The sequence below is a fragment of the Dreissena polymorpha genome, chromosome 2, assembly GCF_020536995.1.
Source record: "Dreissena polymorpha isolate Duluth1 chromosome 2, UMN_Dpol_1.0, whole genome shotgun sequence".
Lineage (NCBI taxonomy): Eukaryota > Metazoa > Mollusca > Bivalvia > Myida > Dreissenidae > Dreissena > Dreissena polymorpha.
The window spans coordinates 114,388,601-114,415,533 of record NC_068356.1 but is presented as its reverse complement, the minus strand read 5'-3'; the positions used below and the strand labels follow the sequence as shown (position 1 = coordinate 114,415,533).

At 34.4% G+C, this 26,933-nt stretch overlaps 1 protein-coding gene across 2 annotated transcripts in view; it reads left to right on the top strand.

Annotated features, from left to right (window-relative positions):
- The window catches only part of LOC127868552 (aconitate hydratase, mitochondrial-like), a 35,013-nt gene extending 17,491 nt beyond the window's left edge, over positions 1 to 17,522 (top strand). For both annotated transcript variants that reach the window (XM_052410409.1, XM_052410408.1), the window contains 15 exons: positions 1,351 to 1,470; positions 1,784 to 1,876; positions 2,477 to 2,635; positions 3,997 to 4,147; positions 5,305 to 5,409; positions 9,440 to 9,531; positions 11,037 to 11,142; positions 11,465 to 11,622; positions 12,145 to 12,403; positions 12,840 to 13,045; positions 13,406 to 13,503; positions 13,778 to 13,871; positions 15,769 to 15,901; positions 16,526 to 16,647; positions 16,980 to 17,522. In XM_052410409.1, the coding sequence (XP_052266369.1) occupies positions 1,351 to 1,470; positions 1,784 to 1,876; positions 2,477 to 2,635; positions 3,997 to 4,147; positions 5,305 to 5,409; positions 9,440 to 9,531; positions 11,037 to 11,142; positions 11,465 to 11,622; positions 12,145 to 12,403; positions 12,840 to 13,045; positions 13,406 to 13,503; positions 13,778 to 13,871; positions 15,769 to 15,901; positions 16,526 to 16,647; positions 16,980 to 17,117 (2,034 nt within the window). In that variant the 3' untranslated portion in view covers positions 17,118 to 17,522. The remainder of the gene's footprint in view (positions 1 to 1,350; positions 1,471 to 1,783; positions 1,877 to 2,476; positions 2,636 to 3,996; positions 4,148 to 5,304; positions 5,410 to 9,439; positions 9,532 to 11,036; positions 11,143 to 11,464; positions 11,623 to 12,144; positions 12,404 to 12,839; positions 13,046 to 13,405; positions 13,504 to 13,777; positions 13,872 to 15,768; positions 15,902 to 16,525; positions 16,648 to 16,979) is intronic.
- The last annotated feature ends 9,411 nt before the right edge of the window (positions 17,523 to 26,933 follow it).

Genomic DNA, 26,933 nt, shown 5'->3' with positions numbered 1-26,933 from the left:
TGTGTAATATTTTCTAGTGAACATCTACTAAAGTTTTAATCATGCCCCTGGGGGTAACAAATAACGACAATCAAGGGTTACATGATTTTTTTAAGACTTATGTAGACAAATAACTTTTAAAAGGTTTTAAAAGTTTTTAAAATGACTAGGCTCAGAAGTGTAATATTTGGCATATAACATATGGTGATCTTCTACCAAGGTTGTTCAAATCATGGCCCTGGGGTTAAATTAATCTTAGAGGTAACTGGTTTCTCTGCATGTGTATGGTGAAAACTAAAAAAATGTCTTCTGAAACCACTACGCTGGAAGGTTTGGTATTTGGCATTCCATATTGCATTATGGTCCTCCACCATGTTGGTATAAATCTTGTCTCTCTCTGGGTCAATAATTTACCCCGCCCTGGGGATAAATCGTTTCCCTTAAATGAATGAAAATTAGAAAAAAATCTTTCAAAATATAAACCCGTATTAAAGCCTATTTATGTTTGGTCTCAATACTGTAGCAGTCTTGTGCATAGATAATTCAACTTTTTACCCTAGGATCAAAACTGGCCATTATCCAGGGTATCACATGGTAAATATAGACTGTCATAGAAAAATGACTTAAAAGTCTCTGAAACTTCAAGGCCCAGAGGTTTGGTAGTTAGTTTGTAAACTCATATTGTGGTTTTCTGTAACATATTTTAAGTCTTGAGTATGTGGTCAACATTGGCCCGCCCTGCTGGTAACTTTCTTTATTGTAAATAGTGATAATAAAATCTCCATCTTAGATCACTGAAAAACCGGTATCACAATGTGAATTCAGGTAAGCAATTTAAGGCATTAAAGCCTTCTTGTTTATTTAATATACAAAAACACGACCACCAGGAGACTAGGCTGTTTTCGTTATAAGGCTATACTATGAGTGTGTGTACACTTTGGAAGTCATAATTTTTAGTGGCATTTTTTTTAAATATATCAACAATTTTTATTAAACCATGTATACCAGAATCCAATTTAGCATTTGAAGTAAAGCATTTGATGAATGCTGGATCTTAAAGAAGAATAAAACATGTAGTCATCATGCTTACTTGAAAAGAAGAAATCCCCTTTTGTTATCAAATTCCAAATCCAAAGAACCTGCCACCTTTCAACAAAAGATTAAATAACACTAGTGGCCATTTTGTTGTTTGTTTTTATACTGATTTATTGACTGGGATTGTTTCACTTTTATCTTATTTTATATCAAAAGCTTATAACAATGACAAGGCAACACCACTTTGAATCGTAGACAAGTAGATATTACCGTAATTATCAACGAGTCTCTTAATCTGCCAATGGACAACCGTTACTAACACAATCTTCTCTTTAGATGGCCCTGCTGCAGTTCATATCAAGTGGCTTGCCTCGTGTAGCTGTCCCCTCCACGGTCCACTGTGACCATCTGATCGAGGCACAGTTGGGCGGCGAGAAGGATCTGGCTCGAGCCATCGTTAGTACCAGCCTCTTTAGTTAGCCATGAATTTAATGGGGGCAGTACTACTGATTTTGTCTAATATTTGTTTTCTAAAACATACTTTTTGATGTTCATTTTTTGTTTACATTTAAGTGTTTGTAACTCACATGTTGAATGATGTGCAAATGTTTTTTTTAAAGAAATGTTGACATTTTCCACACACACAAAATTAGCCTGATATACTCTAGTCAATTAAAAACTTTTAATTATACAGTAATGTGATACATTAATGTCTTATTATATAGAAAATCAGCTTCAAGGGATGTGTAGCTGTTGATGTTGTTTGTAGGATGTGAACCGAGAGGTGTATGACTTCCTATCCACAGTGAGTGCTAAGTATGGAGTTGGCTTCTGGAAACCTGGCAGCGGCATCATCCACCAGGTATGTAGTGGTGTCAATGTTGGTGTCCACAGTTTGGAAATTAACAATAGACTTGTTCAGGGAAAACTGGGATTTATGCATATGCAAAAGTGTCATTCCAGATAAGTCTGTGTACACCGCACCCTTATCAGATATGACATTTTCTGCGTATGGAATTTGTTGTCGAAGGGAAGTCTCTTTTAAACGAAAACTGACATTTTCTGCTTATGGAATTTATTGTCGAAGGGAAGTCTCTTTTAAACGAAAAACTGAGTTTAGGTGGAAAGTGTAGTCCCTGATAAGCTTGTGCTTAGGCTAACCTGGGATGACATTTTATACACATGGATCAAGCCCAGTTTTTCCCAGAAAGAGGCTCGCCAAGTATGTTTCACTCCACTTTCTGGTCATATATAAAATAATTTCTGGGATGAAATAGATATTGTGTTGTTTTTTGTGTGTGCAAAAAACAATAGATCATAAAAGGACATGTCTTTCAACATTGTAAGTGTATATCAAGAAGTTTTGAGGTTAAGTCATCAACACACAAATGGAACCTGTGTATGTTTCCATGTTGTTGTTGTGATGGCAATCAGTATCACATAATTGTTACTTTACTTGTAGATTATTTTGGAAAACTATGCGTTCCCTGGTGCTTTGATCATTGGCACTGACAGTCACACACCGAATGGAGGTGGTCTGGGAGGCCTGTGTATTGGAGTGGGAGGGGCAGACGCTGTAGATGTCATGGCTGATATACCCTGGGAGCTCAAGTGCCCTAAGGTTATTTCACAAATGTGTATTTGTAAAGCTAAAAAATATACAATAGACATTAAATTATGGGAAGGCAATATTTATGATAATGCATTATATGCAATATTTTATGGTACACTACTTTTTTGTTATTGGTAACTCTTGGTTCTAAACGCTGACAGAAGTTTGAATTTTTTGTGTACATGAACATGTATATACTAGTATGTATATTAAGTATTCATGCACGGATGTATGCTGACACATACATGCCATACGTCCCAGATTGTCCGGGACAGTCCCGGAAATGAAGAACTTGTCCTGCTGTCCCGTAAATCTGTCAAATGTCCCGGAAATCTGTCAAATGTCCCGGAATTTACAAAATCCATATATACATGTACCTTATCTTAGGCTTAACTGCACCTCGAATCTGAGTATATCTGCAGCGTCTCCATGACAATGCCTACCTGAATAGGCAGACTACGCTACGTGTCAAAATCGATCAATTAACAGGGGTCCTGTTATCATATCGATTGTCTCACGTTCGCGGTCAAACCGAAAAGGCGGCATTGTTTAATGTGGTTGTTAATTGACTTTAATCTACTACGTCATTATTTCCCGCTGCGTAAGGGCAAAGGATAGTTGTTCACACATCTGAAGTCCAACATCGCTGAGTAAAAAATTAATGTGTGACTGTCCGGATTTTAAGTTGACGATCTACCGGTACTGTTTTGTTGTATTTGTTTTATTGTGATTGGTTGTATGTATTGTGAATTGATTTGAGTTGACGATCTAACGGTACTGTATTGTTGTATTTTTTATTTTATAAATGTTATAAATGAATAAAGGCGTATCAACAACTACTTGTTACACACCGGTCTTAATAACAATAACGCAGTGACGTCACCATCTATGTTTAGAACGCTTACACTGAAAACACTTGGCTTGTATCTAGTAACGGAAGTAGTAATGTTTAATTTGACGTTAATAGATCAAGTGTATTTTGGATAGGCTTTCGAACTTTTGCAATTAACGATGCGAAACAAAAAAACGTACCAAAAATGCATATGTCTATAAATATCGCTACATTTTATACATGTCCCGGAAAATCGGCAAAAGTCCTGGACAATTTAACTCAATGTCCTGGAATTGGTCTGAAAAAATTATGGCATGTATGGATGACATGTACAACCATTGTAAACACCATATGCCTTTCTACCATTATCATTGCAGGGGCAAACAAATGTATGTAATACAATAAATATGACCATTTTAAACCATTGAAGTATGTTAACCCATTGCATACAAATATATGTGATACTATTTGTATGACCATTTAAACCATTGATCATTACTCAGTGCATACTATTCCTTGTCTTACCTACTATGCACAGGTGATTGGTGTAAACCTGACAGGTAAAATGAGTGGCTGGACCTCTCCCAAGGATGTGATCCTCAAGGTGGCTGGCATCCTCACAGTGAAGGGAGGCACAGGGGCCATTGTGGAGTACTATGGACCCGGTGTAGACTCCATCTCATGTACTGGTAAGTAAGCAATGCTTTGGTCTAGTTTCAAATTAGTTTAGCCTCGATTTGGGAGAACTGACCTAACTGCATGTGCATAGTGTTGTCACATATCAGCCTGTGCAGTCTGCACAGGCTTATCTTGGATAACACTTTACGCACATGTATTTAGCCCAATTTTCCTCATTTTAGCTCAATAATTCTGTGCTCGTAGCAGTGTTAGAAACTCAGATTTAGGCCATTGTTGAACCCACCCTTATTGTTTCTATTCTTCTTTCTTCTTGTTCAGAGGATATATGAGTAGTCTGTTGTGTGAGAAAATCTAGGGGTTTACAATAGATGTAGGTGCTATTGACCATTTATGCAGGATACACATAGTAGAATTTTCTCTCTAGGAATCAAAATTGAATCTCTCCATTATTAGGCAAATAACTATACATCAGGGTTCGACAAATCCACTCGCCCGCTCGTAATTACGAGTAGAAATCGGCTCCGGACGAGTGAATATTCCCGCAGCGCTCGTCCTGCAGGACAAGTGGCATTTCTGGCCAAAAAGATCTAAATTTCAAGTTTAAACACATCTTTACCAAACAAAACAACGTTTAATCGGCGATTTAAAATTAATTAAGTCCTGTTCCCGTTACGCGCTGATATGGGTATGTTCCGTGAATGTATTTTTTACATTACGGTATATGGTCGTTTAATACTGCTACAAAATTCATCTAAATTCATCACCTCTTTAGATTGAAAGAGTGGCTATTGGCAAGTTTAAATGGACGAAAATGACTAAGAGAAAACTGCCTTTTGTACACACAGAGGCTTTTTTGAGTTTAACAAAATGCCTTTCGGACTCTCCAATGCTCCTAAAGTGTAATCATAATGATTGTGACCATGAAAACAAAATGAAAAACAAAGTTGAAACAAGTGAAAAGTGTGTTAAAACAGTTTATAGGCTTTATTGAAGCTCGTGAGTTAACAGTTCTATATGAAAACCAATAGAAAATCACAATAAAACATATTAGTTCTGATTTATTGCAGTTTTTGAATAAATTGCAGGGCAAGTACATATTTCAGCAGGGCAAGTGAAAATTCTTAGCTACTCGCCCTGCAGGGCAAGTTGCTGAAAACAGTTTTGTCGACCCCTGTACATAGTTGCTTATTTATTTCCTATTGTGCAGGCATGGGTACAATCTGCAACATGGGAGCTGAAATTGGAGCCACAACCTCAGTATTCCCATACAACTACAGGATGCAGGACTACCTGAAAGCCACAAACAGAAAGGGTAAGGGTTGCTAGCAAGGTCTGGTACCATTTGTTGTGTAGAACATTGTTAGGAGAAAAGCTTAAAAAAAAACAAGTAATTATATATTAGTTGGTAGAATTTATTGTTTGTATTAAAACAAAATGGAACTTTGGTCTTTGGTATATTATTAAATTTTCTAACAAAGTTTGGATTTGATAAAAAAAATTGGCTTTCACAGTGACTGACAAGCTCACTTCTCACTCCATATCCCGCGATTTTGAATGGTGGTTACCCACCCCAAAAAATAAAAATAAATACTGTGAAGACATTTATTATGCCCCCCTTTGAAGAAGAGGGGGTATATTGTTTTGCACATGTCGGTCCGTCCACCAAATGGCTTCCGGATGATAACTCAAGAACGCTTAGGCCTAGTGTCATTAAACTTCATAGGTACATTGATCATGACTGGCAGATGACCCCTATTGATTTTCACGTTTGGGAGGCATATGTCTCTGACCACGGAACACTTGTTTTCATCAACATGCAATTTATAGTTTTTCAAAAGATGACTATTTGTAAGCAAATGCATTTGCAAATTTTTCATTTTGATTTTTTTTAGGAATCACATGTCAATTAATTAGTCCATTAATATGAGGGTATAGAAACCAGCATTTATGTTTGCATGCCAATTAACTTATTTATTGTTATCATTAGCAAATAAGTGAAACTCAATGACTGTTAACGAGTGTTTGAAGCAATGAAGCGTATTTCTGTTCTGCGGTGTTTATTTAATTACAATCATGGCCAAATTTACAACAGTCTTACCTCAAACGGCGCCAATAACAGAAGGCGCAAACATTATGGGTTATAATTAGTGTCAGCAAATTAATGCTCAATGGATAATAAAGTTGTAACAATAAGTGCTAATGCTTACTACTGTACCTTAACAAAGTCAACACTATAGTTACAGCTTTACTACATTAGCTTTTACAGGAAATGTTGTGTACCAGTTAAGAAAGTACACAGTATGATGCACTCTCCCCATGGTGTAATACCAGTATCTTGATTTTTCTAGCTGGCGACGTATGTGTGGATTACATTGTATATTAATGTTTTTCATTCCTAAGGTAATTCTGTCTTATAAATGTTTTTAAAACATTGGACATAAATATTTGTTACAAACTTAAAATCGTCAATTGGTATGCTCACAAAATACAAGTATTCCAATACAAAAACATTCAGTGACTAAGGATTGGCTTCCTTTTATGTCTCTTCACTGTTCTTTTTTTAGCTCACCAGATTACTCAGGTGAGCTTTTGTGACCGGTCTTTGTCCGTCGTCTGTCCGTCCGTCCACATTTGTTCGTAAACACTCTAGAGGCCACATTTATTGTCCGATCTTCATGAAACTTGGTCAGAAGCTTTGTCCCAATGAAATCTCGGTCGAGTTCGAAACTGGGTCGTGCCGGGTTAAAAACTAGGTCACTAGGTCCAAAAAAAAGAAAAAACTTGTAAAAACTGTAGAATTTCATATTTCATGCCCAATCTTCATGTAACTTTGTCAAAATGTTTGTCTTAATGATATGTTGGTTGAGTTCAAAAGTGGTTCCGGTCCATTGAAAAACATGGCCGCCAGTGGGCGGGGCAGTTTTCCTTATTTGGCTATAGAGAAACCTTGTAAACACTCTAGAAGTCACACTTTTTGCCCAATTATCATGAAAGTTGGTCAAAAAATTGGTTTTATTGATATCTCGGACGAGTTCGAAAATGGTCGAGATCGGTGAAAAAACATGGCCGCCAGTGGGCAGGGCATTTTTCTCTATATGTATATCGTGAAAACATGTGAACACTCTAGAAGTCACATCTTTGGCCCAATTTTCATGAAATTTGGTCAGAACATTTGTTTCCTTAATGAGATTTGAGTTTGAAAATGGTCCGTTGAAAAACATGGTTTCCAGGGGTACGGGGCAGTTTTCCTTATATTTATATAGTAAAAAGGCTTGTAAACAATCATGAATAAAGGTCCTGTAACATGCGAGACAACTCTTCTAAATATTGCATTTAAGTTTACAGTAGTTACTCCCCTTTGACTATTAATGTTTTCATAATAATACAGTGTAGTTGCGTGTATCATTTATGTGTAAATTGTTTTTCGAGGTTCGATGTTTTTTGAGCTCACCTGATTGCTCAGGTGAGCTTTTGTGACCGGTCTTTGTCCGACGTCTGTCTGTCCGTCATCCATCCATTTGTTTGTAAACACTCTAGAGGGCACATTTCTTTTCCGATCTTCATGAAACTTGGTCAGAAGCTTTGTCCCAATTATATCTCAGTCGAGTTCGAAACTGGGTCATGCCGGGTCAAAAACTAGGTCACTAGGTCAAAAAAAAAGAAAAACCTTGTAAACACTGTAGAAGTCACATTTCATGCCCAATCTTCATGAAACTTTGTCAAAATGTTTGTCTTAATGATATGTTGGTTAAGTTCAAAAGTGGTTCTGGTCTGTTGTAAAACATGGCCGCTAGTGGGCGGGGCAGTTATCCTTATTTGGCTATAGAGATACCTTGTAAACACTCTAGAGGCCACATTTTTTGTCTGATCTTCATGAAACTTGGTCAGAACATTTATCGCAATGATATCTCGATTGATTTTGAAACTGGGTCATGCTGGGTCAAAAACTAGGTCACTAGGTAAAAAAAAAGAAAAACCTTGTAAACACTGTAGAAGTAACATTTCATGCCCAATCTTCATGTAACTTTGTCAAAATGTTTGTCTTAATGATATGTTGGTTGAGTTGAAAAGTGGTTCTGGTCTGTTAAAAAACATGGCCGCCAGTGGGCGGGGCAGTTTTCCTTATTTGGCTATAGAGAAACCTTGTAAACACACTTGAAGTCACAATTTTTGCCCAATCATCATGAAAGTTGGTCAAAACATTAGTTTTATTGAAATCTGGGATGAGTTCGAAAATGGTCCAGTTCGGTGAAAAAACATGGCTGCCAGTGCGCGGGGCATTTTTCTCTGTATGTATATAGTGAAAACATGTGAACACTAGAAGTCACATTTTTGGCCCTATTTTCATAATTTGGTCAGAACATTTGTTTCCTTGATACAAGAGTTGAGTTCAAAAATGGTTTCGGTCAGTTGAATAACATGACTTCCGGGGGGGGGGGGGGGGGGGGGGGGGGCCAGTTTTCTTATATTTATATAGTAAAAAAAGCTTGTGAACACTCTAGAAGTCACATTTTTTGCCCAGTCATCATGAAACTTGGTGAAAAGATTGGTTTTATATATATCTCAGATGAGTTGGCAAATGGTCCGGAGCAGTCAAAAAACATGGCCGCCAGAGTGGTGGGGCAGTTTTCCTCATGTGACTAGAGAGAAACCTTGTTATCAAACACTATAGAAGTCACATTTTTTTGCCTAATCATCGTGAAACTTAGTCAATACATTGGTTTTATTGATTTCTTGGACAAGTTGGAAAATGGCTCAGATCGGTGAAACACACTTTTTAGCTCACCTGATTGCTCAGGTGAGGTTTTAGGATTGGTCTTTATCCGCCGTCCATCCGTCCACATTTGGTTTGTAAACACTCTAGCATTCACACTTCTCAAGCATTCTTTATAAAAGTTGCTGAAAGATCTCAGTCCAGTTTGATAATAAGCAAAATCACATAATAAATGCCATAACTATTGCCCTTAGATTGTCCAAATTTCCATTATATTATACAAAATCCTTGTTAACACTCCAGAGGTCACAATTTTGTTTCAGAGTTTATGAATCTTGGTCAAAATATTTATTTTTGTAAGCAAAGTTTGATGTTTGGTAAGGTGGGTCAACTCAAAATATAGGTCACCAGGTCAAATCTTACAAAAACAAAACACTCAATACGCCAGAGTTTTGGTTCAATAATGATGAAACTTGACCAGGATGTTGTCTGGACAATATCTAGGTCAAGTTTGATGTTAGGTAAAGATTGAATGAACCGACTCCTCTCAGGTGAGCGAACTAGGGCCATCTTGGCCCTCTTGTTTCTATTTCACTATCAATAGTTGTTTGTTCTCACAAATTTGCAGATATAGCGGATGCTGCCAACTCGTACAAGAACCTTTTGTCTGCAGATAAGGGAGCTAAATATGACCAGATAATTGACATCAATCTCGATACTGTACGTACACTAATGGCTATTTAGTGATTAATTCAATTAAATTGTTCTTATCAGCTTTATATATGTGGAACTCATATTTGTTTGTCCTTGTAGACACATTTTATGTAAGATAATTGCTTGCATTTAACATGTTGGATATTGGATATTGTATTCTGATTTTAGCCCACCTGAGCAATGTGCTCATGGTGAGCTTTTGTGATGCCCTTTTTGCGGCATGCCGTGTCAACATTTGCCTTGTTGAGGCCACATTTCTTGTCCAATCTTCATGAATCTTTGTCAGAAGATTTGTTTCAAAGATATCTTGGATGAGTTCGAAAATGGTTTTGGTTGGTTGAAAAACATGGCTGCAAAGGGGGAGGGGGCTTTTGTCCTTTTATGGTTAAAGTAAAGCCTTGTTAACACCTTAGAGCCCACATTTATGGTCTAATCTTAATGAAACTTGCTTTGAACATTTGCCCTAATAATATCTTAGATAAGTTCAAAAATAGTGCTGGTTGGTGGAAAAACATGGCCACCAGGGGTCTGGGCATTTTTTCCTAATATGGCTATAGTAAAACTTTGTTAACACTGTAGAGGCAACATTTATTGTCCAATCTTCATAAAACTATGTCATAAGATTTGTCCCAATGATATCTTGGAAAAAGATGGTTCTGGTTTCTTGAAAAACATGGCTGGCAGGTAGCAGGGTATTTTTCCTTATATGGCTATATTTAAACCTTGTTAACAGTATTAAAGCCAGATTTATTTTCCAATCTGCATGAAACTTGGTCAGAATAATTGTCCCAATTATATATTGGATGAGTTAAAAAATGGTAAGGTTTGTTGCAAAACATGGCCACCAGGGAATGAAGCATTTTTTTATATGGCTTTTGTAAAACCTTGTTAACACTCTAGAGCCCACATTTATTGTTCTATCTTTATGAAACTTGGACAGAAAGTTTGTGTCAATGATATCTTTGATGAGTTTAAAATGTTTCTGATTGGTTGAAAAACATTGCCACTTGGGGGTTGGGTATTTGTCCATATATGGCTATATTAAAACCATGTTAAAACTGGAAAATGGTTCCAGTCTGTTGAAAAGCATGGCAGTTTTCCTTATATTACTATAGTTAACCTTGTTAACCCTCTAAAAGTCTCATTTATAGTTCAATCTTCTTTAGGAATATCTTAGGGGAGTGACTTTGGGCATTTCAGACCCCTTTGTTTTCCAAATCTATTGGAAGTTCTTCTACACAAGTTCTTGTTCTTGGTTTGTCTCGCAATCTCCATATTTCAGTTATAAACCAAACAAAATAGATGTACCAGTATTTGAAAAGGTTGCTTTTCCCATAATAGAGTAAGATTTTTGATACCAATTAATTCTTCTTTCTAATGTACCAATACATTTACAGATTACAAAAATGAACATCATTAGCATTATACAAGTAGCTTAGACTATTAAAAAGTTTGTGTTTTTAAGCTCTTTCACATAATGTTAATATAATGTTTAATATGTGTTTTACCAGCTGGAGCCAAGTGTGAACGGTCCATTCACTCCAGACCTGTACAACCCCATATCCAAACTGAAGAAGACTGCACAAGAGAAAGGCTGGCCACTTGATATAAGAGTCGGTATGTAACAGAATAATTTTCTGATTCATATAATTGCACTTTCAAACTATCACATAAATGCATAAATAAAGACATGTCTTTATTTAAAAAAATATTATTCCAAATGGCTGTATCAAATAAATTTAAATAGTCACACAAACCCTATTGCCCAAAGCCAAAAAAACTAGCTCAATTGCCAAAAGTCCTGGAGGGGAAATGTATTTCCTTCAATGCACTTGGAATGTGTAATAAGATATGTTGGCCATATAACAATGGCCTGGAAAATGACTGCACATTTAAATTCAAATGCTAAAATGCACATTTCTTTCTTACTGTGCTGTAGGTCTGATAGGGAGCTGCACTAACAGCAGTTATGAGGACATGAGTCGCTCTGCCAGTATTGCCAAACAGGCGCTTGCCAAGGGTATCAAGGCCAAGTCAGCATTCACCATTACACCAGGCTCAGAACAGATCAGGGCAACAATAGAAAGAGATGGACAGGTGTGTATTCATTAGCATGGATATTTGTTGACAAATACACATAAACAGATCAGGACAACAATAGAAAGAGATGGACAGGTGTGTATTCAGCATGGAAATCTGTAGACAAATACACATAAACAGATCAGGACAACAATAGAAAGAGATGGACAGGTGTGTCCATCAGCATGAAAATTTGTGGACAATTGCACATGAACGAATAAGCGTCCATGGAAATTAATGAATTTGCTCTTAAGTTGCATTATGATAGCATTTGTATCCAATCTTATGAGTTAGGGGTTTCACTGTCAATCGCCATTGTGGTTAAATGCAACAAATTTTAAAAAGTGGCATCAATTTTTACAAAGCGGCACATTTTATTGCTCATAAAAAAAGATTAATAATGTTTTAGTATAGTTTAAAAATTGTTTGCACTATATATTAAAGTGAATGTCTGAAATGTACTTTAAAAAAAATTAATATCCTTCATGGTAAACCAATTTATGATTTGAGCATGTTTTTAATAAATAAAATATTCTGTAGGCCGCAGCTTTGAGAGACATTGGTGGTGTTGTACTCGCCAATGCTTGTGGGCCATGTATTGGTCAGTGGGACCGGAAAGACGTAAAGAAAGGAGAAAAGAACACAATTGTGACTTCCTATAACAGGAATTTCACTGGAAGGAATGATGCTAACCCTGCAACACACGCTTTCGTCACATCGCCGGAGCTTGTCACAGCCATGGCTATCTCAGGAGAGCTTGGATTCAACCCAGAGACTGATGAACTTACTGCTGCCGATGGTAACCAACTTGTTTATGACAAATAAAATAGTCATTGAATTTGACATTAGTTTAATTTAGTTTAAACCTATTTATTTTAGCTCGATTGCATCGAAAGCCTTAGGCTTATATAAACGCTCTTGAGTCCGTTTCCTGGGCCTAGAACCAGTACTTGGTGTCTTTGGGGGAGATCTAAAGAACGCTCCCACGGTGGGGATAGAACCCGTGACCTCCCAGTCGCTAGGCGGACACCATATCCATTACACCACGGCGACCTATTGACACCAATTTGACATTGATTCTGCATAATGTTATCTGTTATGGCAGTTAACAATATTAGCTGTAGTTCGAGGTTGGCATGTGCTAACATTCTAAAATTGTAACGTTCAATTATTCTAAGCTATTGATAGATGAAAGAAAAATAGACTAAGTAAGGTTCTGCTGTACATACTGTCAGGAAGCAAATTCAAACTGAACAGCCCGTATGGTGATGAGCTCCCAGCTAAAGGTTTCGACCCAGGAATGAACACCTTCCAAGCCCCGCCCAAAGACAGCAGCAAGGTGTCCGTGAAGGTGGATCCTAAAAGCAACAGGCTGCAGCTACTTTCTCCCTTCGAAAAGTGGGACGGAAAAGACCTCGTAGACATGCCCATCCTTATCAAGGTACAGAGCAAACTTTGCTCATGAACTTAACTGCACACATGCTGAACCCCTCATAGGCCATTGTAAACGCAACGATGGGGAATGATTTCCTTGTTTCAAGCTTGATATAAACTTTACAAGCTTTACTGTGTAAACTTTTGAGTAAACTGTGTTAAAAGTTTATTACTTGACTTCCAAATCAAAGGTTTGAGAAAGAAACGTAGAGGTGGTATTGTTACTTTGACTGAAAATAGTCATTGGCCCTGCTATTTAGTATTTATACAGTCGCTCACTCTTTAATTGTTTCAGAATACTTTCCCCACTCCCCAAAAGTTAAAATTGAAACAAGCGGAAGTGTTCAAGTGTATTTGATCATTTTAGGCCAAGGGCAAGTGTACAACTGATCACATCAGTGCGGCTGGCCAGTGGTTAAAATACAGAGGGCACCTAGACAACATCTCAAACAATCTGTTGATTGGGTCAGCTATCAGTAGTTTATTTGTATTTTGTGCCTTATGAGTTCTTCATGATTTTGAGATTTCAACTACCAGTCATTTCATAATTATTATCGTCATCAATAGTCAATACATGCTAATCAAGAATTTTGCTCAAACTACATTTAAAAGTTTTAAATAAGACTTAATTATTATTATTGCACTGATACTTGTGCATTTTATGATAATTACTTTAATGAGTTAGTATTGATGACGTTATATACACAATTTTACAACTGATTTGTATTTTCTGTTACAGAGCTGTGAATGCTGACAATGGAGAAATTAATAAAGTAAAGAATCAGTTGACTGGAGAGTATGGGACAGTGCCCGACACTGGCCGCTACTACAAGGTAGACACCTGACAGAGATATGGTCCTTAACCTTATAATGTGTGACAGTTTCTTTAAGATAAACTCAAATAAAACTGGTTTTTATGCCCCCTTTCGAAAAAAAGGGGCTATATAGTTTTCACACTGTCCGTCAGTCTGTCACACTTTTCGTTTCCGCTCTCTAATTCAAATAGTTTTCATCCGATCTTTACCAAACTTGGTCAGAAGTTGTATCTAGACAATATCTAGGTCAAGTTCGAATATGGGCCATGCCGGGTCAAAAACTAGGTCACGGGGTCACTTAGTGCATTTCAATAACTTCAATCTTTATTGGGGGCATATGTCATCCTATGGAGACAGCTCTTGTTATGAGATATGTACATGTTATTTTTAAAACAATAATAGTTAAAAAGAACTTTTTTCATAGAAATCGATAAAGATGTATATTCAGCACATACTTCAAGATGAAATATTGTGGTTTTAATTTTATCAAGGTTGGGTTGTTTTTGTTGTAATTATTCCATATGCCAAATTTGGGAGGGTGAGTTTGTTTTTTGGTATGTCAGTCCAAATAAAATGTTATTGTTAATTTGAACTACAAATCTTAATGAATTGTAAATGTGCAATACACTCATCATGTCAGTGAGGCACACATTTCTTCATTGTTCTGTTCTTTGGACAAGACTGACATAGTGGTTAGGGATCACTAGCCTCATATGTAAAAGATCTGTAGTTATTTTGTAATCCAAAATGATATTTTTAGTCCCCTACCGGTTTCACCGGAGGGGACTTGTGGTTTTGTATCCGTCAGTCCGTCATACTTTTCTGGATCCTGCGATAACTCTTAAAGTTCTTAATATTTTTTCATGAAACTTGGAATATGGATAGATGGCAATATGGACATTATGCACGTCATTTCATTTTGTTCCTACGTCAAAAATTGTGGTTGCTATGGCAACAAATAGACTAGAAATACTGCTGAAAATGGTGTTTTTTTCTTGATCCTGCGATAACTCTAAAAGTTCTTAATATTTTTTTCATGAAACTTGGAATATGGATAGATGGCAATATGGACATTATGCATGTCATTTAATTTTGTTCCTACGTCAAAAATTGTGGTTGCTATGGCAACAAATAGACTAGAAATACTGCTGAAAATGGTGATTTTTTCTTGATCCTGCGATAACTCTAAAAAGTCGTAATATTTTTTCATGAAACTTGGAATATGGATAGATGGCAATATGGACGTTATGCACGTCATTTCATTTTGTTCCTACTTCAAAAATTGTGGTTGCAATGGCAACAAATAGACTAGAAATACTGCTGAAAATGGTGTTTTCTTCTGGATCCTGCGATAACTTTAAAAGTTCTTAATATTTTTTCATGAAACCTGGAACATGGATAGATGGCAATATGGACATTATGCACGTCATTTCATTTTGTTCCTATGTCTAAAATTATGGTTGCTATGGCAACAAATTGACTAGAAATACTGCTGAAAATGGTGTTTTTCTGGATCTTGCGATAACTTTAAAAGTTCTTCATGTTTTTTCATGAAACTTGGAACATGGATAGATGGCAATATGGACATTATGCACGTCATTTCATTTTGTTCCTACGTCAAAAATTCTGGTTGCTATGGCAACAAATAAAAAAAATATTCTGACAATGGTGGAATTTCTGACAATGGTGGAGCCGGTAGTGGACTTTTATTGCTTGGCAATAGTCTTGTATAATTATGTGATTTGTTTTCTATATAAATGTTAAATTTATTAATAAAATAAAATGCACTTAGACATTTCAGCAACTATTGAAGAGCAATTAGTGTGTCTTCATGCATACAACACTTTGTGGGTGTGGACATTATTCATGCAAACAAAATGCAGTAAAAATTGAAGAGTATTTTGACTGTTTCCAGTCTAAGAAAACTCCATGGGTGGTCGTTGGAGATGAGAACTACGGTGAAGGCAGCAGCAGAGAACACGCTGCACTGGAGCCCAGGCATCTGGGAGGCAGGGCCATCATTGTCAAAAGTTTTGCACGAATTCATGGTAATCAAATGCATTTTTTTGTGCATGTGGTTTTCAAATTGCATACAACACTGTTCGTAATAGATGTATCCTAAATATTGCTAGACTTTGGAAACCCCTACTATGGCAGTACAAATTAAGCTCACCCACCTTTTAATTATTCTTACATCATACCCGTAATAACAAGATAAAATCTCACCAGATAAATGTTGGTGTCTTCAACACTGTTGATACAGCAAACACGTGCAGTTTAGTGGTGCCATTTGTTTGATCTTATTAGGTCATTTGATGTTAAAGTGTTGTTTTCAGCTATTTTTATTTGTTAACATTAAATTGAAGACTGTGAAAATGAAAACAAATGTGGGAAAAATATAATGTTAATGTAATATCTATATTTTGTTAACTGCTATTCAAACCAGATAGCCTATAGTTTGTATTTATAAACTTATATACCCTTTACATGGATTATAATTATTGATGCAATCATTTCATTATAATATGTCCCAAAAAAGGCCATGGGCTAATGGGGTAAGTGAGAAGACTGGAAATTAATTTGTTAACATTTGTTAACATAATACAGAAACAGTAAATAAACGCTGAAACATTTTTGTAAGCAGGGATGATATAACAAGTTCCTTTTTTTAGAAACAAACTTAAAGAAGCAAGGTTTACTTCCCCTGACATTTGCCAACGCAAGCGACTATGATAAAATACAGCCATCAGACAGGGTCTCTCTGTTGGGCCTCAAGGATTTGGCACCCGGCAAGGTGAGGATGTTACTTTATTTGGGACTTTGAATCGTCCTATTTTTAGTTGATTTCCATGTATTTTTTCCTGAAACTTTTAATCAGTAACGCTTTTGGAATTTGTCAAATCTGTGTTAAAATAACTTTGTTTGAAAGTCTAGTGGCTTCAGATTATTTTCAAAATATCCATTTGCATTGACAACACATGTGAAGCTTTGGCAAATTATATTATTGATTTTTATAAATTTTACATTTTAAAATTTAACTGCCATGTTTTACTCCTTTACTTACTGTAACTATTTTTATTTTACCATAAAACAAAATAAAAAGATAAATGTATTTTAACTTTTCAGCCCGTCACCTGTGAGATCAAGCATGCCAATGGTCAAAAGGAGCAGATAACTCTGAATCACACAATGAACGAGGGTCAGATAGAGTGGTTCCGTGCTGGATCTGCTCTCAACAGAATGGCAGAACTTAAAAAGAAGTGAAAGACTTAACCTTATAACAGATATAAAACGATTGTGACATGTTTATTCAGATTTTGTGTTATCAAATATACATACACTGATCTTTTCCTAGTGTGATTAATTTTTTCTTATTACAAATACAATGGTAAGTTGTTGGTTTTTGTTCATACCTCTGTTTTGCTTATTTTTTTGTCTAATAGAGAAAAGTTCTGGATGTATTCTTGAGTGAAATGTAATCAAATAAGTATTTGATTCTCCTCAGGTGGCTTTATTGTAATAAAATTTTGTGCTGTAAATAAAGTATTTATAACTTTGGAATGTGATAAAGCTAACATAATGTAATGTATTATACAATTTTTAGTCACAAGCTCGTCAATGCATTTTTTGTTGCAAATTTTGAATGAAAATAAATTAAATTTATATGTTTGCAGAGTTGACTTGTTTTAATTAGTAAAACACTTATCAAACTGCTTTGTGACCAATACTGATTTTAAGGAAAAAAAATGCTTAAACAGTTATGTAGTACAAAGTCTAAACAGTTTTCATAAAGTAAATGCATTGCATTAAATTAATGATTCGCAATTTTTATTAACTAAACATTGGTAGTTGAAAGTAATACTTAAAAACATCATATAATAAATTTACATTTTCAAGAATTTGCTTGAGATAAAATGATAAAAAGCTCCTTAAAGCAATTGGTATTTTAATAACTGTCTTGGAAATGCCATTTCATGGCTTTGAGCAGAAACAAAAGTACCTAATTAAATTTCATTCTCAATCTATGTAAACCTCATTTTGTATAAATTGTATTGTGATTCATATTAACATCAGTTTATTTTTATGCCCCCCCCCCCCCCCTTTATAGAAGAGGGGGTGTTTTGCTGGATGTCTATCTGTGAGTCTGTAGACCAGTTTGTTGAACTGGAGCATTCTTTGATAGAAACTTTGTTGTTCCTCTTCCTGATGACTTGCAAGAATGAACACTATAGAATCACTTTCAGGAAGTTGTCATGGTTGCAAAAGCAATTCTGTATAGAAAGGCAAAGAAAGTTGGACAGACATTAACTAGCTTGGGTTTGTAATGGGTAATGGACTGCTCGAGACTCCGGAACATATAGCAGAGTGTAAAACAAAGAAGTGATGCACTTGGAATTTGTATGCATGAACATTCGTAGAACATGAACAACATCTATGTAGGAATTTCATATAGAGAATTTTAAAAAAAACGAAATGGTCTTATGGGCGCTTCTCACAACCTATCACTGTTTTATTCCTACTTGGGGGCACAATTTCTTCGTTGAGGAGGTATGTAGGAATTAGATGATATTGTAGCAAAATGAACGCTTTTATGCTTAAAAAAGTCAGTTTGTTTCCACTTACCGGACCGACCATTATCATTATGATATGAGTTTTTGATCATGTTTGCTAAATTTGCAAAATAAACCTTTTAATATATGTATTGTGAAGAGCTTTGTAATTAAAAATCCTTATTAAAATGAGAAATAGCTTATGTATACCTTAAAAGGTTAACAAAAAGGAATGCTAACCTAAAAACCAATGTGTTGGAGATGACAGAGTGAAAAGATAAGATTTATTATGAGTCGGCAAGACATAAATAGACAACATAAGCCATAAAGGCTTTTGAACCGACTATATAAACATGAGTATAAATATAACAAGTATAAACAGCTACAATATAGAAATAAAATATAGCACAATTAAGTTAATAGATATGATTTGCATGCTGAAAAGTTAAAGAAATGATAGTATTACATTCTACTAGTTTTCATATTATTTAAAGAAATGTTGTTGTGCAGGAAGCAAATGTTTTTTGCTCTAAGAACCAGTATCAAAGTGAAAAAATGAATGCATGCGTGTTTAGTGGTCGGACGTTCCCAAGTTGATATTATATCCATGGTATAGTACCAGAAAGGCTGTTTACCAAAAAGGCCGCATAAGTGAACCAAAAAGGCCTCATGGTATACCAGAAAGGCCATACACTATTTTATATTATCATTGAATAGTTATGCTGAATATAATTATCATATCTATTAAATAGTCATGACTTGTTTATTAGTCTATTTAAAAACCGTTAATTGTATAATCTAAGTCGGCAAAAATATCGCGAATTATCGCATACAGTATAAAGTGTTCGTTAGTCACACTATTTTTCGTTGAGTAATAGATGTTTCAGTTTTTTTATTAAAAGCCGTTAATTTTGTAATCAAAGTCGGCATACTTATCGCCAATAAGCACGTAGGAATAATCCGTTTAAGAAAATTGTGTTTTTCTCTGAACTCTCTGTTTGCATCTAAAAGTGTAACCAACGAGTAATGAAGGTGTTGTAAACTTACGTGGCGGCCAAATATATATAAGATCCAGAATTATTGAGATACATATACATATATAACCCGTTCATGTGTCAAAGTTGCCTATAGTAGTTGCTTTGTTTTTTCATTAAATTGGTAAGTATACCGGATTTTATTTGGAGTTTGAAATATAGTGTTTTTAAATCGTGTAAATTATACGAATTTCTTCACGAGTGTAAATTTGTTGTGTGTTGATATTGTGTGAGTGTCGTGGTATGAGCATTGTTATAATCGTATAACATAGTCAATGTCGTCAAAAAGTAGCATACACAATATATAGTGTCCAACGTTATTCTTGATTACTATGTTAAACAATAAAATAAATTTACGCATATGGATTAGTGACTGCTAAAAGACAAATATTTAATAAATTTTACATATATAATTAAGTACATAATATATCATTATATATTATTAATTTCCTCTTAAACTATTTTTTTTGCAATTTTTAAAATATAAGAAGTTGAAGAATTTGCACGTACAAAAAAACTCGCTAATCAGACCAAGTGTCAAGGGTCATTCACAGTTTGCGGCATCTGTTTTGATAACGGATTAGTAGAACGCCCATATGGTGTAAAATGACACATATTGGCACATATTGATAATTACTTGCGCATTTAAAATAGTTTCTTAACTTTTAACGATATAAAACTAGCTACATTAAATTCGGAAGACTTCAACCGAAAGAAATAAAAATGCTTTATTCAATGTGATATTATTAAAAATTATAACAGATTGTATATATTATAACGCATTTCATTAGCATTCAAAATATATCAAGCAAAGTTTATGTTTTTTTATTTGCCGACTTCATTAGAATGTCAAATTTATTTAACATTGGTAACCTTTGAAAATATAGTTTTAAATATTCCTTTTCTTATTTCTCTATCTAAAAGACAAACAAGTACAAAGTGACACTCGTTTTTCTATAGCGTGTCCGTTGCAAAATTTACATTTTCTATTTTCGCGTAGTATCTAATTATAACGACCGCGTTCGATCTCTAATTTATGTGACAAGTATGAGGCGAATCAATGCACCACCTCCGAGTTCCCGGCCAAGGTCGGTCAAGTGTACGGTGTTGTGCTGGAGTAATGCACATGTATATTGTTTAAATTGTATTGTATTTTGTCACGTTCACTGTATATTCTATGTATTTTTTTGTAAATGTATTTTTTGTAATAAAGACAATAAAGAAGTTCATACAAGATTTATGTCGTACTCCATTTTGATTTAATAGAAAATAGAATTCACATGTTAAACAATATTCTTATGTAATTGAAATTAATTGAAATTATGTGTATTTTGTAATAAAGAAAATAAAAAACTTCATACATGTTTTATGTCGTACTCCATTTTCAATTAATTGAAATGATGTATATTTTGTAATAAAGAAAATAAAAAACTTCATGCATGTTTTATGTCGTACTCCATTTTCAATTAATTGAAATTATGTATATTTTGTAATAAAGAAAATATACATGATGTTTGTACTAAACTAAAGCTATGTTGGCATTTACGCTTTCCGAAAAGTTTTTAACCAATATTCTTTATTTAAAACTCACCTATAATCTCAAAAAGAAAAAAAACAACACTATTTTATTGTCCTATGAACTTGTATCAAATAAACACACGCATACTGTTAAAAGATTGAAGTTAGCGAAACTGAGTGAAACAATACCGGATTAAGATAAGTTTTATTTATATCCGAGATGTATTACTATTAGCAGAACAATTAATCAGCTGAGATTCTAGTAACAACTATTCAGATACTTAGTATTGCATTTATGTAGAGTAATTATTCTCTTATTCGGCGTAAGCTGTATTACGCCAGCTTTTCACCTTGACTTGACCTTTGTAAGTGTCCAATAATACTCAAATAAAATTTCCCGCGGCTAGGTACGAATGAATACACTTCATTTATTCCATTGGCTGATTTGAGTATAACACCAGAACATTGGAAACATATCCGCGTCTTTGTAACACTGTTTTACTGCATGAAACAATTTTATCTCTAATGAAAAGGCTCAATATATAGAACAGTTTTACAATCAACTTTCGACATAAATACAGTTTGTGCGTTCACCTTTTATTTTCAGAGAATTACCATCACAAAAGCGTTTATACTAAAGGCTATGTTGTCATATTTAGTACTTACTTGCATTGCATTTCAACTCGCGAGGTTTCGGGTCAATTCGCGGCCATTTGTGAAAGTCAGAGTTTATATACAGTTCATCACCGGAGTTCGCAGAAGGGGTTGCGATCATTTTGTTACACCGGTCTTACTGACAATAACGTAGTGACTGTAATGCATTGCATTCCAATCCGCAAGGTATCAAGGTCAGTTTGCGGTCAGTTGCAGAAATCTTTATATAAACGCCGTCTCGTAAACTTTGTGCACTTGAAGTCTGTTTTGATCAGAAAGATACTAAATAAAGATATTCGGCGATATTATTGTGGTATGTCAATCATCGATTTTTAATATGGTTTCAACATTTGCATGATAAGGACCAATTTTGATAAAATTATTTAGAAATATTTATCAATTTAGACCAGTTTATTAAGCTTGAGCACAATAATTCACTATACTATAATTATGCAATTAAATAAGATTCGAGTATTGCCGGCTGACCTATATGCACTCGTTTATTTTCATGTTTCTTGTGTTTTTCTATTCTGTAAATATAGATATCTGAGTAATAATATCACATAAAGCAAAATAAGCCACGAAATCTGGCGCAACACCCCGTAATTGATTTGCTTATGATGTAGCTAAGAACTGCGCAGAAAAAAGGCATCCGCTACTTTTTATCTCATAGGGATAACTTTTGATCGTTCATAAACATCGACCACAATCAACGCCGTATATCTTTTTTAAAGATATTTCTTGTTACAATGATGAGAATTTCTTTCTATCTTCAAAGAATGGAAGAAGCTTTTACAATCGCGCTACCATTATAAATTATTTTCCTTTTAAGTTTTAAAGATTAGCTTAACAAGTGAATCATTTTGTAGGTATATGGGTTAGTAAAATTGATGTTTCCTTAAAACAGATACAAGAAAACTTGTTTTGGCATGATGCTCGAAGTTCACACAAAACATTACTCAAACTCAACAAAGCGGCTAAAATAAGATGATCAGGTGGATGCTCGGAACTTGTCTCTGCGAAGAGATGTTATGGGCAGTCGAGAACACACAATTACTGCACTTTAACCTCAATATGGCGTAAAGTGACCCCTTGCCGGAAAACGTTTGGAAATGTCACTGGTGATTTTGCGAACATTTTGCAGATTAAAAGCATGCAAACAGACATCAGTAACATGTTACACACGAAGGTTATTGTAAAATTGAATTTGTTTGTAAATTTAGGATATTTTGTAGTTGTTTATGAACTCATTATCAATGTGTAATACGTTTGGTTTCCAGTCAACTCGTACCTAAGTCAACTCGTACCCTAGTCAACTCGTACCCGATTTGGTCAACTCGTACTTTAGTCATTTTTCAGATTGGTCAACTCGTACCTTTTTAATTTTTGTTCTTTATGGAAACAAATTGCGATGGGTGTTGCGTGCATTTGATGTTTTTTATGTTTATTGCAGGTACGAGTTGACCAAATAAAGTTATATTTTGGCATAGACTAACATAAATTGTATGTTTTTTTTACCAGGGTACGATATGACTAATTAAAGTAATTACCTAAGTTTATATATATTATTCTTATTAATATGTCCAATATACAAAGATTATATTATCTAAGAAATATATAGAAATAATTTATCTTTCAAAATATGTATTTATTAACAACTATCATTATCGATGTTAAAAGAAAAAATCTTACGTTATGAATCAGTAAAATATTTGTTAACTTCTTCCATTGCATGATTTTTATAAATATTACCAAATTGCAAAATAATTATCATCCATGTCGTTACACTTGTGTATTAGTTAATAAATGTTGTTGTTGTTGTTGTTGTTGATATATGCCTTGAATTATGGTTCGTCTGAAAATTGAGTCCATGATTTAATCAATTAATCAACACCTAAAATACTTATTAACACCAACGTGACACGGGTCGTTAATATCGTAATTTACCGTTATCTTCACCTTTGTTAAATATTGATTAACACATTACTTGACACGGGTCGTTAATATCTAAATCGATTTAATCTGCACCTTTGTAAAAATGAAGAACACCTTTGTATCCAAACTAACAACTAACCAATCAATTTAAAAAGATTAGGATTATTGTGTAAAACAAATATTGATGATGTTTTTATTCAGATTTAATGATGTTTATATGAATTTTAAATTTATTTGCCTATGCAGGGATCGACAAGATTACAATAAATTAGATAATCCGACAGACGGTGGTTATATATTGCTGAATGAAAGAACCATAAACAACGCAAGAAGTTACACTCAAAATCTCATAATCTTAATGATTATAATACACATATTAATGTACAAATAATTTATAAATTTAATATATATAATAATTACAATCCACGATAAACAATAAATGAAAATAAGTCCAAGACACGAAACACAGAGTCCGTATTTAGTTTCAAGATATTAATGATTAATGATTAAAGCCAATCTGCGCGTGTCATTTTAGATGCACGACAAACAAATTGTTTAACAAATCGCCGACGGTCCTGTTGTCATAAAGGTGTTATTAGTCAACATTTTATCAAACAAAACGCCTACAAAAACGTCCTTTATAATTATACACGTGTGAAAAAATAATGAACTTGTCTACTTTTGAAAAAAATACATTTTTTTATAACCTGTATCTATAGTCATATCAAAAACATATACAAAAACATATTTCACGTCTTTGATATATATAAATAATTTTTAGGAGGGTACGTGTTGACCAATTCGGGTACGAGTTGACTAATGGGGGTACGAGTTGACCAAAATTCGGGTACGAGTTGACCAAATCGGGTACGAGTTGACCGAAGGTACGAGTTGACTTAGGTACGAGTTGACTAGCTCCCATACGTTTCCGTGTCTAATTCGATTGATTACATAAGTTAATTTGATCCTAGCTAAAGAAACTTCAGCGTACAGTTTACATAGTATTGACAGACCTGTACGCTGAAGCTAACCCCGTATCGAAAGTCAACCAGAGTCATAACATATTTATGTCACGCTATAAATCAAAGAAAGCTCATTTTCTTGGATACATTTCTACATAAATTGGTGAATGAATATAAAATACTGCATCGGGGATTATTTTAAGGTTCAAATGTTTCAAATGCATCTTACAATATACGAAAATAACTCTCATCAGTCTGAAATTCACAATTTTGACGGCATTGTCGCTTTGTCACGTGACGAGTTTTCATTTCGATACTTTTAGATCGACCTTGACATTATTTGCTGAAATTGTAAACATTACTTTCGTTTTCTGAAATCTATTATTTGTGATAAATAACTTACGTCTGGTGGATTATAAGATTGATTTCAGTGTGAATCCGGTAGTTTTAAATAATATTTACTTTGAGTTTATATTTACACTACAATTTGTTTACAAAACAAGCGAGAATAATCTAAAATACTGGGAAATGTCATTCTGAATTTGAAAACACTTGAGCACATGGTATGTTACTTAAAATAGAAATAACGTCATATGACCGTGAAATCTCAGGAGATTCGCATTTCAAGTAAGTCTGACACATCGCTGTTTTTCTCGATATGTAAAAGCAGAATAGATCAATTTTAAATGTTTAAGATAGTATTTTGTGAAAGATTATATCAGTTAAATGTAAAAAATGTCAATCTTTCCGATCAAGTGGTTGATTTGGGGCAATAACTGCATTTAAAAGCTGTTTTGGACCGGTATTTATTAACTGTCAACTTTTCGGGAATTTCTGGTTGACTTTCCTAATGGGGTTGGTCCATAACTATAAAGTCGCGCCAGTCAAAAATCATAAAAAGCGACATTTAAAGTTATGGTAGCCAGAACTAATTTGATCCTTAATTTCTTATATTCTTAACTAACTTGGTTTGATCAATTGACACCACTTAACTTTATATATATTTAATTTTACTGACAAATATTGTGTACCACAGGGTCTGGAACCTAGTTATATTGGGGACCACTGATAATATGCCATGTTATAATATGCCGTGTTTTGACTGAAAATATCAAAATCAATCACTGTGTATCCACAAGTGTACTGTCACTGGCTTTCTGTCCATCGTTAATTTGGTTGTATTTTTTTGGTTGTCTGTCCATTGTTAATTTAGTTCTTATTTGTAATTTTTTCAGAGAGTCAACATTTATTTTCTGTAATGTCAGCCATCTTGTTCAAATGTAGTTCTGGCTACAATAACTTTAAATGTCGTTTTTTTTGTTTTTGACTGGTACGACTTTATAGTTATGGACCAACCCCATTAGGAAAGTCAACCAGAAATTCCTGAAAAGTTGACAGTTAACAAAGACCGGTCCAAAACAGCTTTCAAATGCAGTTGTTGGCCCAAATCAACCTCTTGATTGGAAAGATTGACATTTTTTACATTTAACTGATATATTCTTTCACAAAATACTATCTTAAACATTCAAAATGTATCTACATGTATTCTGCTCTCACATATCCAGAAAAAACAGCGATGTGACAGACTTTCTTGAAATGCAAATCTCCCGAGATTTCACGGTCATATGACATTATTTCTTTTTTTAGTAACAAACCATGTGCTCAAGTGTTTTCAAATTCAGAATGACATTTCCCAGTTTTTTAATTATTCTGGCTTATTTTGTAAACAAATTGTAGTGTCAATACAAAGTCAAAGTAAATATTATATAAAACTACCTGATTCACAATGAAATCAGTCTTATAATCCACCAGACGTAAGTTGTTAATCACAAATAATAGATTTCAGAAAACGAAAGTAATGTTTACAATTTCAGCTAAAATGTCAAGGTTGATCCGAAAGTATCCAAATGAAAATTCGTCACGTGACAAAGTGACAATGGCGTCAAAATTGTGAATTTCAGACTGATGAGTTATTTTCATCTATTGTAAGATGCATTTGCAACATTTGAACCTTAAAATATTCCTCGATGCAGTAATTTATATTCATTCACCAATATATGTAGAAATGTATCCAAGAAAATGAGCTTTCTTTGATTTATAGCGTGACATAAATATGTTACGACTCTGGTTGACTTTCGATATGGTGTTAGCTTCAGCATACAGGTATGTCAATACTATATAAACAGTAGGCTGAAGTTTCTTTAGCTAGTTAAAATGATGTCAGCAACAGGTTCGCATTTCAAAGCAAAATCAAAGTCTTACCAATGTCGCGATTCAAAAAAGCTTAAACCATGAAAAGTTGATCCAACCGAAATCGCTTCAAAATTTAGCTTCCAAAAGCCAAAAAAGACAGCTATTTCTTAAGTAAGCGATCACGTGACAAAAATGACTGTATTCAATAAAACGCAAAAAATCCGAACATTTAAT